The 13,753-nt window shown below is 42.2% G+C and overlaps 1 protein-coding gene across 8 annotated transcripts in view; it reads left to right on the top strand.

Annotated features, from left to right (window-relative positions):
* The first annotated feature begins 506 nt into the window (after positions 1 to 506).
* LRRCC1 (leucine rich repeat and coiled-coil centrosomal protein 1) overlaps positions 507 to 13,753 on the top strand; it is a 31,634-nt gene continuing 18,387 nt past the window's right edge. For 3 of the 8 annotated variants that reach the window (XR_011421527.1, XR_011421528.1, XM_023648373.2), the window contains exons 1-9: positions 507 to 757; positions 3,177 to 3,382; positions 3,691 to 3,756; positions 7,783 to 7,950; positions 9,579 to 9,754; positions 9,856 to 10,065; positions 11,463 to 11,659; positions 11,938 to 12,085; positions 13,026 to 13,174. Coding sequence is in view for 4 of the 8 variants with exons in the window: in XM_023648373.2 (XP_023504141.2) it covers positions 669 to 757; positions 3,177 to 3,382; positions 3,691 to 3,756; positions 7,783 to 7,950; positions 9,579 to 9,754; positions 9,856 to 10,065; positions 11,463 to 11,659; positions 11,938 to 12,085; positions 13,026 to 13,174 (1,409 nt within the window). In the remaining 4 variants the exon portion in view is untranslated. The remainder of the gene's footprint in view (positions 758 to 3,176; positions 3,383 to 3,690; positions 3,757 to 7,782; positions 7,951 to 9,578; positions 9,755 to 9,855; positions 10,066 to 11,462; positions 11,660 to 11,937; positions 12,086 to 13,025; positions 13,175 to 13,753) is intronic. The other 5 variants (XR_011421530.1, XM_014727923.3, XR_011421529.1 and 2 more) reach the window with 3 other exon arrangements.

Raw genomic sequence — 13,753 nt, 5'->3', positions numbered from 1 at the left:
ACTTTACTTGGGCATCGTTTCCCCCTCTGGGTCGCCCCCATTCCCAGAGTTCCCCTTGACCTAGCAAGGCTCTGCTCCATGATCAGCAACTTCCTTTCAGTCAGCCTCACACCCCCACCCCCGCCCCCATGCCCCACCGCCGGGAGTCCTCCATCCTCTGCAGCGCTGGGGGCACCGCCCACCCAGAGCGCACCTCCTCCTGCCCCGCATCACCAGGGAAGCGCATCCCGCACACGTGTCCCGAAGCACCGTGAGCTGCCGAGCCGCGGGGCCAACTCCTGGGTCTGCAGCCCTCCAGGGATGCAAACGCAACCTGCAGAGAACCCGCCTTCGGAAGAGGGGTCCCCACAACGCAGACGCCAGCACGGAAGCCACACAGGAGCGATCCCCTCCCGCCCCCAGCCACACGCCAGGAGACGTCTGCTTTACGGCGAGTCCCAGAGTCGCGCCGTCCACGCCGTAAAAGGCAGGGGAGGCCTGTGGAGGGACCCGGCTTCCGGCTGCCCGCTCCCGGCTTCCGGCCGTGCGGCGTCGGGGGCGGGAGGGCGCCGGCCGTCGGTTGGAGCCCTCGCCCCGCCCCCAGGCCGACTTCCGCGCCCCGCGGGGGCGTGTGCGGCGCTCGGACCTACGCCGACGCCGGTTAAGATCAGCGCCCCGCTGCCGGGGCCATGGAGGCGCCGGGGGAAGCCGAGGGGGAGCCTGAGGACGGGGACAGCAGCTGCGCGGACGTGTGCTTCATGGACAAAGGCCTGCGGGGGTGAGGGCGCTGGGCGGCGGGGCGGCCCGCGCATCCCGGGGCGGCGGGCTCGGCGGGCAGAGGCCCGCGCATCCCCGGGCGGGGCAGGCGGCGGGCTTGGCGGGCAGAGGCCCGCGCATCCCTGGGCGGGGCGGTGGACTCAGTGGGCAGCTGCCCGTGCATCCCCGAGCGGGGCGGCGGGCTCGGTGGGCAGCTGCCCATGCATCCCCGAGCGGGGCGGCGGGCTCAGCGGGCAGCGCCCCGAGCATCCCCGGGCGGCTCAGCTGAGTGCAGGACCGGACAGTCCCCGTTCCCCTCCTCCCGGGCCTGCGGAGCAGCCTGGAACTCCCCCACGCCTGGTTCTGCACCAGCCTCTGAGCGCTCCCCTGCCTCGCGGTTTCTCCTTCGTTTACTGGTTGTCGTCATGCCCTTGCTTGCCCCGGATCGCTTGGTCTTCTGGGATCTGTCTTGTCTCCTCTGCTCCTCCTCGCCGGGAGAAGAGGGGCAGCCGCGGAGCGAGGGTTTAGTGCCCTTCATGGGCTGTGCCTCGCTTCTCCGTACCCCCATGCTGATCTCTCGTTTGCAGAGCGCTGTGATGTTCACATGCTTTTTCAAAGTAGTAAACATCCCATATTTACTTCGCCGTTTCCCTCTTTCATGCAGCCCGGATTTATGCGGGGCTTCGGGGCGCTTGGTTCTGCGTTACTGGTTGGTCCCCGCCAATCTTTTCAGTCTTCCCTCCTCTTTGGTTACGCTCTGTGATTAGCCACGCCGAGCTACAGGCAGTTCCATAGTGGGCTTCTCTGTGCCTTTGCACGTGCTGTTCCTTTGTGGTGTGCTCCTTGCTCCTGTAATTAAAGCATCCTGTTCTGATCCTGATCTAAAATTTGCCGGAAACCCCGGGAAGATGTTTTTCAAGGGAATATTTACATTTATATTTAGCAGTTGCCATATGCTGAATGTCACCTAGGTGTGCTTGCTGTATATATCATGACTCATTCTCACAACAGTTGTGCAGGGTAGTAATTTTACCAGCGGCAAACCTGAGACCCAGAGGATCTAGGTAACTTTCCCCACTTCATGCAGCTGGTGAGGGATTAAGTTTGAATTCAAGCCCGTTTCTGTCTAATTTCCCTGTCTGCTTTTTCTACGATACCACATTATCTGCACAGTATTAATTTCCAGAAACTGAAATGTTTTGGAAGGTAAATGGCTGTCATTAAGAGCATGAGTTAATAGTACATAAGCTCTGGCACTAAATAATAGTTCAGTAAATGACAGAGGCTAGATAGTTGGAAAATATTTCAAACAGTTACATTTAGAGATTGCTGGTTTGAAATTTAGAAATGGTGATCTTTTTCTCCCAGGGGTTATTATGCTTCATTCTGAAGACTAAGAGATGGGCTAAATGACCTTATGGCATATTCAAAGTGTTTTTTTGTTTTAATTTTGACTTTGGGATTCTTAATGCTAATTTGGAAGCAAACCGGATTTCCTTGTTTTCCCTTTACCCCCTGACTGCTAAACTTCTCATTTCCCTGCTTTTAGGATTAAGTTTCCTGCAGTTTTACCATAGCTGTTCCAGAACATAGAACGGATATCTGTGACATTGTGTCATGGCTCCTGACGGTGCCTCCATCCAGGGCCTCTGAACCCGGTGCACTATAGTTTGTATGCCTGGGACTATCTTCAGGAGAGATTCCAGTGATAAATAGCAGTAACTGAGACAATGAAGAGATGAGGGGAGGTGCATTCCAGATTTCAACAAGGGAGGGTGGAGTTTTTCACTAGAAATAGCAATAACTAGTGGTTTCTTTTGAAATGAACTGCATTCTGGGTTAAGCAGCCATTGAAGACAGTGAAGAAAGTAAGGTTACAAACTACAGTGCCACATCTGGCTTTATACCGGCTCAATTAGGGAATAACTACAAGAACTGGGACAAGTTATGTAATTTCTGTAAACTTGAGTATCTTTATGATGCCTTCTGCTTAGAGTTGTGGTGAGGATTAAATGAGATGAGGAAACTGAGGCTTAGAGAGGTTGACTCATCTACTCCAGTGATAGAACAAAAACAGTGGTAGAGTGCAGATTTGCAGTGGGGCGATATGCGATATGCGTCCAGGGCCTCTCCCATTCCTGCCTGCGCTGTATGCTGATGACTGTGTTTGCACTTGGAAGCTAGAAATGCCCAGGGTCACTTGCCGCACCTGAGTGGGTTTATTGTTTACATAAATGGTCCAAAACACCCTTTAGTGGTGTCAAGACCACTGTGCTTTATGAGACAGTTGGTCAAGGCCTCCGTGCGTGGGAAGGTTTCATTACAGAAAGAGTAGAGCATACACTTACTGTCTGCGTGCTGTTTGGTTAATTTTAATTATTTGGGCATGATTTTAAAATCCATTTTTACTTGTTTTTGATAATATATATTTTCTTTTTCAGCATATCAGAATTATCCTTAGATTCAACTCTTCATGCTATCAATCTTCATTGCAATAACATCTCAAAGATCGAAGCCATTGATCATGTTTGGAATTTACGACATTTAGATCTGTCATCTAATCAAATAACTCAAATCGAAGGGCTCGACACACTGACAAAACTATGCACTTTAAATTTGTCCTGCAATTTGATCACAAAAATAGAAGGTTTGTAAGTGATTTTCTTGTAATACTTTGCATAAGGAAGATGGTTTTAAGTACATTTTTCTTATTCTTTCCAAAAGAATGGAATAAATTTCCAACTTTTGAAAACTGACCCTAAAATTCATTATATAAAAAGTTTTCTTCCAGAAAAGTTATCAGTTTTTTTGTGTGTTTCTCAAAATACCAATAAAATTGATTTCACTGTTACCAGTCTGTAGATTTACTTCGAAACAGTCTGAAATAGCATTATAACTATATAGCTCTAATTAATTGATTATTTGAATCCTATAAAGGCTTTTATTTTATTTTAGGACTTGAAGCACTAATTAATCTGACTAGACTGAATTTATCCTATAACCACATAAATGATCTTAGTGGTAAGTAGCTATGCTTATGTTTTCTGTAATGCTCAATGTTTGCCACATGTGATGAGTTAGACTGAGCTCAGCATGTTGAAAAACTGAATAATCCAACTTTTGACCAAAAATCTTACCTAGACAATGTGCTTCAGTCATAATTCTTTTTCATTGGTGCCAAAGCTACAGCTGAATAAAAAATAGTAACTAAAAACTAGGATGATCAGGAGTAGGAAAAACTTGGATGGGAAAGACCTACTTTGGGAGAAAAATGTTTTAATCTTAGATAATTATCCAATATACCATTATATGAAGAGGCATAGTTCCACTAGAACTTTTTATGATGATGAAAATATTCTACATCTCCTGTCTGGTATGGCAGCCAATAGCCAAGTGTGGCCTTTGAGCACTTGAAATATGACTAGTGCACTGAAGAACTGATTTATGATTTTAATTAAGTTTTAGTTTAAATTTAAAAAGCCACATGTGGCTAGTGCTACCATCATTGGACAGTGTAGGTATATACCATTCCAAATGCTATTGCAAATTGAGGATCAAATAAGTGTTTTTTTTCTTTTTGGCTTTAGCATATCTAAGAAAGTTAAAAATTGCAACCCATTTTTTAATAGGTTAAAGTGATACAGCTGATAAAATGAACAGTGTCATAATTATTCTTAGAATAATCTGTTAGAACTAGCAGAATTCCTCTATCTTCATAATCCTTAACAATATTTGGAAGAACCTTATTCATTTGTTTGTTTTTCTCCCCTACTAGAAAAATATTACCCTCTGCTAGGTGTTTAGTGTACAAAAATAGTTAATTAAATCCAGTCCTTACCCTTAAGCTGAAGTAGCAGCAATTTTTTAATTTTTTGAAACTGTTTTCCCTGAAGACATGAAAGTATTATAATTGAGTATGAACTCTAGTTCTCTCACTGCTGTGTGATGTTGAGCATTGTATATTACTTTTGGATGTAGTTTCCTTGTCTGAAAACTGTGAATCTTGGATAACACAGTTCATTTATTTACTCAAGTATTTATTGAGGATCACTGTATCAAACAGTTCTCTAGTAATGAAACAGCAGCAGCAGATAGGTAAGGTTCTGTCACAGGGCTTTCGTTGTAGTGAGGAAGAAAAACAAATAGGTAAGATCATGTCCACCCCCCCAAAATAAGCAAAAGCTTTGAGCAGACGTTTCCTCAAGAGGATATCCAAATGACAAGTAGGCACATGAAAAAAAAAAGTTTAGCATCCTTAGTAGTTGAGGAAATGCAAATTTAAACCATAATGAGATCCACTTCACACCCACTAGAAGAGATGCAGTTTTAAAAGCTTACAACACAAAATGCTGGTGAAATTGTGGAGCGGCTAGAGCTTGCATACGTTGCTAGTAGAATTCAAAATGGTGCGACTACTTTGGAAAACTGTTTGAAGGTTTCGTAGAATGTTAAACATACACGTACCAAATAATCATGCAATCTTGCTCCTAGGTATTTATCTGAGAGAAATGAAAGCATGTCTAATGAAGGTTCTGCATGTGAATGTTTATATGATTATGCAGCTTTTTATAGAATCATGTTTATATGATTGTTCATGGTCTCCAAAAACTGGAAACCACTTGTATGTCTATCACATGGTAAATGGATAGACAAATGGTGATACATCCACATGGTAGAATACTGCTTGGCAGTAAAAAGGAATGAACTATTGATTCCTCCATTGTTCCTTTCCCTTGTATTTAGCAACATGGATAAATCTGAAAAGAATTTGCTAAGTGAAAGGAGCCAGACACAAAAGGCTATACTGCATGACTCCATTTATGTGACATTCTGACAAAGGCAAAGTTATAGGGGCAGAAATCAGATCATTAGTTGCCAGAGGTTGAAGATGGGAGAGAAAATTGATTACATAGGAATGCATTGATTGGAGTGATGGAAATGGTCTATACCTCAGGTGTAGTAGTGGTTACACAACTCTGTATGTTTGTTAAAGTGCATTAGTCTTGACAGCTAAAAAAGGTGAATTTTAGTGACAATATCAGATAGTGATAAAGAATATGAAGGGAATATAATAGAAAACCCTGTAAGTTCTAATAGATAATTCTTAGAATGATAATATTTTGTATGTTCAGAAATCCTTCAATAGATAACAGCCGTGTATGTGATAAGAACATACAAAGACACTAAGGCATGATCAAGTTTGCTGTGGTAAAGGAACAGAAAGAAGGCTAGAGTGGCTGGAGCGTAGCGGACGAGGGGTTAGTGTGCTGAGAAAAGAAGTGAGAAAGTAGGCAAAGGCCAGACCACACACAGCTTCACGAGCAGGTGAAAGGTTTCCTATTCTGGGTGCCATAGGAAGCCACTGGAGGGCTTTAAACAAGTCAGGGACATAAGATGTGTTTTTGAAGGATCGCTCTGGCTGCTGAGCGAGTGAAGAACGGCTTTCAGGAGGACAGTAGTGGAAGTCAGGTGACCAGTGAGGAAGCTGTTCCAGTGGTCTAGATGAGAGATGGTGGAGACTTGGTGGAGGGTGGAATTAGTGTGGAGGGGTAAGCAGAGGTGTTTGCAGATAGAGTTCGTAGAACTTGCTGACGGACTGGGATGAGGAAATGAAGGAGAAAAGGAAGATAATTATGAGTGTTCTCGGTGGTAACAGGTGGATGATGGGACTGTTTCCTGACGTGGGAAGGATTGGGGGAGGAACAGGTTTAGAGATCAGGGGATGAGAATTAAGGTTTCTGTCTTAAATTTGAGAACCCTATTAGACATGTGTGTGTATGTCTGTGTATAACCTGCAGTTTGTGGTGGGGCACCACGGTTGGAAACGTAGATTTGCACATCAATGGTATTTGTAGCCATGAAACTACAGGAGATTCTGGAGAGCACGTGGATGCAGGAGGAGGAGCAGGAGCGAGCCCTGGGGCACTCTAAAATTGAAACATAAGAGGAAGAACCAGTAACATGGAGGCAGGACATAGAAATGTGATGGTCAGTCAAGAAGGAGTGCCGAGGACTTGCACGCATGCACCACAGGAAATCTGATCTTGTGGGGGGTGGTCAGAGGACTTCTCTGAGGATGTGACAGGTGAGTGGAAGTTAGTGATAAGGACTATGAAGAAAATAAAGGCAACCCTGTAAGAAAGACGAGTGGGAGTTAGCCAGATAAAAATAGTTGAGGAGAGAAGAGCATTCCAGTCAGGTTGAAGAAATTGAAAAAAGGTGAGTAAGGTCAAATTTTTATATGGAGAGCACTAAACTAAGTAAATTGTGAAATAAGACGTGAGGAGCCGTGTAGAGTGCATCTCAGGATGGTCCTTCCAGAAGAAGGGAGGTGGGGCGTGCGTCCACTGACAGTTCCCCTTTTGTGGAGGGGAGCCCTCGAGCTGTTAACCCCCTCACCCTTCCAGGGTGCACCTTTGCTCAACAAGCTCCACTTTGAAGAATGTCCTGAGGCAGGAAAGAAACAGCAAGTGCTCAAGGTGGCACACCTGCCCCTGTCCACCAGAGCTGCAGCTGCAGTCAGGCTAGCAGAGGAGATGTACCACATACCAGTACCTCTGCTGCAAACGTAATTCCTGACAGTACCATGCTCTAGATAAGCACATGTGGGAAATATCACCAGGAAACTAAATCACGTGGAGCACCCACGTGTTCAAACCAAATTCAAGCAAAACTGAAGTAAATTCCAGTGTTTGCTTGTGTCTGCTAATCAAAAATGTGTGTTGATAGAGAGCCTACAGCCATTGCTTTTTGCTTGTTCTCATGTAAGTATATGCATTGGCCTGGGGACGGCCGTTTGTTTTGTTTTAAGAAAACTGGAGTCCGGGAAGCTCTGGTCTGAGGCCTCAAAAAGATGCCAAACCTGTGTTTCTTCAAAACAGCAGTTGACCTTACTGATACCCTGTTCCTTAGATGTAGCTGTTCGCACTGAGTTCTTATTAATGCTGCCCCTTTGCCTCTCGAAATATAACCTATATAAAATTAATTTTATTTCGCTGTTGGAAAAATTACTGCTGTGACATCAAAAGAGTGTTTTTCCTATTGCAGGTTTGATGCCCCTTCATGGAATTAAACATAAACTTAGATACCTGGACCTGCACAGTAATTGTATAGATAGTATCCATCACTTACTTCAGTGTTTGGTAGGATTGCACTTCTTGACTAATCTTATTTTGGAGAAGAATGGCGAGGACAATCCTGTGTGTCGCATACCAGGTACGAGCGGTCAGTCCTTTCTGTGAGAGCCGGTGCTCAAAGCTCCTGTGCTGCTGGCAGCTGTGTTTGTGACCTCCTTGTCTTTGTCTTAAGCTTTGCACCTTTTTACTATATATTTGGAAAAACATAATTACAGATAAATTATTTTATAAATTGCTGTTAAAAGAAGAACGTGGGGTGAACAGATAAGTAATTCTATTTAGACAGTTTTATATTTGATAAGTGAATGCCTCAAAATTAAATTGTGTCATTATGATATATTCTTATACTATGCAGCCATAAAAAAGAATATAGAATCTCTTTAGCTACTGATATGCCCTTATCTCCAAGATACACGGTTAAGATACAGGATAGGCTCCAAGATACAGTGTTTTGCAAGTTGCAAAACATTCTGTTCAAAGGGTAAGGTGTGTATATTTTCTGAGTTATGTAAAAGATATCTAGAAGGAGACACAAAAAACTGATATTAGTGGCTAATTCCAGTGTTAAGTAGCTAGGGATCAGGAAATGGAGAAAGGGTGGAAAGAGTTGCTGGGAATCAGGAAATATTAGGAAAACTTTACTGTGTACCTTTTGAATTTTATACCCTGTCCCTGTGTTAAATTACTACTTGATAAATGATTTTTTAAAGAAGAAAATGTAATAAGGTATATAGAAGATGCTACTGAAATGCCAGTTGATCTAATTCAGAATCATTGAAATTGGCAAAGATAAAGCAGACCAGACTGCCATTTCTAGAACTCATTTATCTCAAATTGCTGAACCTAATAATAGGAGGCAAATGTGGATTCTGAGTGCACATTGTAGACATCTGCTTGGCTAGAAGTTGGCTGCAGGGGCTCCATTCTGTCGTTAATGTGCAGCCATGCGAAGCTTTTCCCAGGATGAGACCTGTTGGGATAACTGTGTTTCACGGAAGAATGTAGTAGATTTGAGATGAGCTGTTTCCCTCAGACCGTGCAGCGAGAGTCGTCCTGAAAATCAGCCAGATTTCACTTTTCTGGGGAAATGCTCTTCTTGGAAGAAAATCTTACTTTTAAACTTTATTTTCTCTCCTAACCCACAAGTTGGATTTTTTCCTAATAGCCTCTTCTCAAGAACCACTAGTTCCTACAGTTTGAACCCTTTTTTTGTAATTTAAGCGAGGGAAGTGGGGATGTTTAATCTTACTAATGCTTGAGGCCTCACTAGCAAAATTCTGGCTCTGGTGGTTATCCGCATCATCCTGATTTGTATTTATACTTACCATATTACAAATAAACCAGACTTCTTTGGCTTCCTGTCCAGAATGGATCGCTGCTGGTTTCATGCATTTATACATCCAGCAGTGATGATTTTAACTTTCTGACCTTCATCAGGAGAGGTTTTGCAGAGGGGTGCGGAGGAGTGTTTTGTTTGTTTTGTATTCAATGATTACTTAGTGGAGAAGGACTAAATAGCTTTTTATTTTAATATTATTATTTTTATTTTTGAAAAAGCAACTTTTATTTACTATTTGCATTCTAGGACTAATTTTATCATTCAGGTGATATATCTGATAGCTGATAAATTCAGTTTATTCTAAAAATATTTCACCTTTTTTTCTTTGTAATGCTTGAGTTTTCATTTTGAATGCTTTGTTTCCCCAGGGTACAGAGCAGTCATGCTGCAGACTTTGCCGCAGCTTAGAATCCTTGATTGCAAGAACATCTTTGGTGAGCCAGTAGGTGTGTCAGAAATGGATTCATCACAGCTGCAGTGCTTTGAAAGTCTTCTGGATAATTTAGTTTCTTCTGATTCTCCCCTAAATATAAGTGAAGATGAGGTATAGTATTATTATTTTTCTCTAATATAAAAGATACCTTCAAATTTTGATTAATAAATAAATGTAAACTTCAAGGGTTCTGGTTTGTTTCTGTGTCGTAGATCACTGATGGTGTGCCAGTGGTGACGCCACCCATCACCGAGATCACCGCCTTGGACCAGTGTGCGAGTGCACCAGCAGATGCCGGTTTGACGTCCTTTATATCTGCGTGTCCGTCTTCTGAACCAGAGAAAGTTAGTCCTGAGAACGATTTTCAGAATGAGATGAAACTTCAGAAATTAGATGATCAGATTTTACAGCTTCTCAATGAAGTAAACTATTTTTCCTATTCTTCTAAGCAATGTGTTTGTTGAAGAAAAAGTAGTTAAGAAAATGTAAAATAAAAATGGGGTACCAGCTGACCAACCAGAAACAATGTATATTTAGTGCATTGGTGTGTGTGTGTCTATTTTTTACTTACGGAAATAGGATTGTGTTGTAGTCGTAGTGTGGAGGAAGGTGGCATACTCTTCTTTGTTGTTCCTCTCCATATCTTCACTATGTAATTCTTTTGTTGTTCTGCCGTACTTCATGATGTTTCTACCCACCCACCTTTTATTTCAACCTTAAGTAAATGGAGAACTCTTTGGACTCAGTGTTTATCTTCAAATTCACTTGGTCTTTCTTTTATCACGTCATTCTGCTGCTAAGCCCAGCCAGTCAATTTTTACTTCACGCTTTGTGTTTTTCAGCTGTAAAATTTCCATTCTTTATGATGTCTGTTTCTCTGCTGAATTTTTGTATCCTTTCATTCATGACAAGCATATTTTCTTCTCTATCATTGAGGATAGTTAACGCTCACTTTTTTTTTAACTTTTTATTAAGATTATGATAGTTTGCAACCCTGTGAAATTTCAGTTGTGCATTATTGTTAGTCGTGTTGTAGGTGCACCACTTCACCCTTTGTGCCCTCCCCCACCCCCTTTCCATGCTCACTATTTTAAAGCTCTTGTCTACTGACTTGAAAGAGCGCATCCTCTCAGGTTGGGTCTCCCTTGATTGCCTTTTCTCTTGAGAGTAGGTTATGTTTGTCTGGGTCTTCCTCTGGTGAGTAATGGTGGATTTTATCCTGGACATTGGGACTGTGCCGTTATAGGCCTCCAGGGCATTGATGCTTTTGTTGTAGCAGGCATTTAACTTGCTTTTTGACTTAAACTGTGAATTTGTCTCTTAGGCAGCAGCTCATTCCTTTCCTCCTTTGTTATTAGGCTTCTTGCAGGCTGCTCCATACTGTCCTCTGATCCTTTAGGCCCAAAGGTCTGGAGTTTTTCCACCTGCGATTTAAGACTCCTTATGTAGTGCTGATTCTGATATGCTCTCAGGCTAAAACCCATGAAAACAGAAACACTCCATTCTGGTCACTTGTCCGAGTGTCAGCTCCCCACTAGAATAACCCTGCTTTTGTTCACTTTTCAGGGCCTCCAAATAGTGTTTGCTTGTTGTTTTGTTTGTGTTTTTCCCAGAGTTTATCCCTGTTATCTTGAGAGAGTCAGCGTCATAGGAGCTTACTTGTGCCTACCAGAAACTGAACCTCCTGTCTTTAATCCCAATCATAGCCTAGTTTATAACCACTGAATCTTGTAAAGTCATAATATTTTAGGAAATTTCAAATTTTAATCTTTTTACTGACTTGAACTTTTGTTAACAAACTTTGGCTTTTTTATTCTAGACTTCTAATTCTTTAATAGATAATGTTCCTGAGAAAGATCTCAGACCAAAAAGAGACACAGATGTAACTTCTGAAAGTGACTTTGGAAACAGGAAAGAATGTAATAAAAAAATTCCTCGAAGATCAAAAATCCCGTGTTATTCCAGAACTATTCAGACTATTAAACACCACAGTAAAAACAACAGCCCTTTGACCAGGTACTTGTTTTAGTTACAGAAATTCAAGTAAAGCACACAGACAGAAGGTAATCCTGCTGGCCTCTTCCTTAAAGCTATTTCATGGTGATATCTTTTACTTTTCTAATGTCAAACATTTGACTTTTCAGCCCTACTGGCTCAGGTTTGGTCAATACATTCATCTAAATTTATGTAAAAAGATCCATTTCTCTGTGATAGATTGTCATTTCCTAAGTTGTGAAAAGTAGTATAAATACTGTACATTTCTTTAGGTTATTTCCTATGTTTATTCTTTGCAGTTGTAATCGTAAGATGAAACAACCTTTTTTTAAAGAATTGTATATAAGATCATCTATAGTGAACTCTAACATATTAGAAGAATCAGGAGAGCAGAAGACTGAGCTGGTTAAAGTGGACAACAGCAGCTCCGAAGACACCACTTACCGGGTATGGTTTAAGAGATTAAGAAAAAGACGAATGTGAGTAATCTCAGTTTTAAAAGCAAAGTTAGTCCCAGAGAAATAATGCAGGTTTTTATGAGCAAAAAATATTAGATGTAATTTTAGTTCACGTGATTTCCTTCCTGATTTCCAGATTTGTGTAATGTTATTATTTTTGTAATTTTTAAAAGAATGGAAATTATGCATTTCTTGAAGATCAGATTTCGGTAAAATCATTTGTTAACATTCTCATGAAGGAGAAAAGAGGTCTAAGTTTTCAAATTCTTCTGTCTTCATGTGGTAGTTCCTCACTTTTGGGTCTCAGACCCTTTTCAATTTCTGAGGAGGTCCATGGGCCATCTCAGAGAAGTCTGCGTTTATACGTGCTCACAAAGTGTGTGGAATCTCAGGGTTTTCACGGACTCCCCTGAAACCCAATTCTGGACCCATGGATCCCAGATTAGGAGGTTTTCAAGAATTTCAAAATTCTTCAGTTTGCTTTAAGCATTCTCATGTTTTTAAGAATTTTTAGTACCCATTGATTTATATTTTTCATTACCTTGCCCTTATTTTACTTGTGAAGTACTGGTTATACTTTTGATTGTAATGTGCACTCTTTCCAATAATATAATTGCTTTTTAAAATATTTCACACCTTTCATGCTATTGGTTTTCTCCACTTATCCTCCAATGTTAGAGGCCTTCATACTGAGAATAGCAGTGCCGGCGATGACGACAACAACAGCAGCGCTCGCCTTTCCTGAGCGGCTGCTCTGTGCTGAGCATGCTCTGCCTGCTCTGGACGCTTTGCTTCCACTTGTTGGTTTAGTTCTCACTACAGCCCTTGGCATTACAGACTGGTATTCCTTTATCACAAGGGAGAAAATTGAGGCAGTGAGAAGTTAGGGAACTTTTCCAAGTTCACATGACACTGTTGTTTTCTTTTAGGCGCTCATTGAACAGCTGGACCAAGAGAGAGAGAAGAGATGGAAAGCTGAACAAGCTGAAAAGAAGCTTATGGATTACATTGACGAACTGCATAAGCATGCCAGTGAAAAAGAGGATCTTCACAGCCTGGCTCTGCTCACCACGGATAGGTGAGGGGAGCCCGTAACCCAGAGTTCTCGCAGCACACAGACCTGCACGTGGCGCCGAAGCATTTGAACTGGCCGTCACAGGATCAGACGTGTGTGGTTCTATTGAAAGATTTGGTGCTGTGTTAGCTTGTCACGTAAACGGAGGATTCAGGGTACGTTTATTTGCGCCCTCCAGGGAGGTGTCAGACAAATGCTGTTACGATGAAGGACAGCAGGAGGCGAGAGCAGGATGGGCTTTCCCATGAAGCGCCGGTTTCTATAGAGGACCGAGGCTGCATGCCTTTCCCTTGGGCTCTGCGGGTCATATTCGGTCTCCGTCACCTGTTCTTTGCGATGGGCTTTGTACCAGATAGCCCAAGTTTCTGAATTCTTATGCTTCTGTTTTTCTGTTTTTCCATCTTATCCACTCCATTTCCCATTTCCCATCTGTTTTTTCTGTATCATATTCTTTCGCACAGGTCTGTCTTATTCCATTCTGTGAGAATACCAGTTTTCTGAAATTACATTAACTTTTTTCTTCTGGTTTCTGTAGGTAATTCTTTGTGAAGTTACGCTGTTCCTCAAAGGTTGTAAGATTTC

This window comes from Equus caballus, chromosome 9 (genome assembly GCF_041296265.1).
Source record: "Equus caballus isolate H_3958 breed thoroughbred chromosome 9, TB-T2T, whole genome shotgun sequence".
NCBI classification, from domain to species: Eukaryota; Metazoa; Chordata; class Mammalia; order Perissodactyla; family Equidae; genus Equus; species Equus caballus.
The sequence above is the reverse complement of the archived record's forward strand: the minus strand, read 5'-3'. Positions and strand labels throughout refer to the sequence as shown.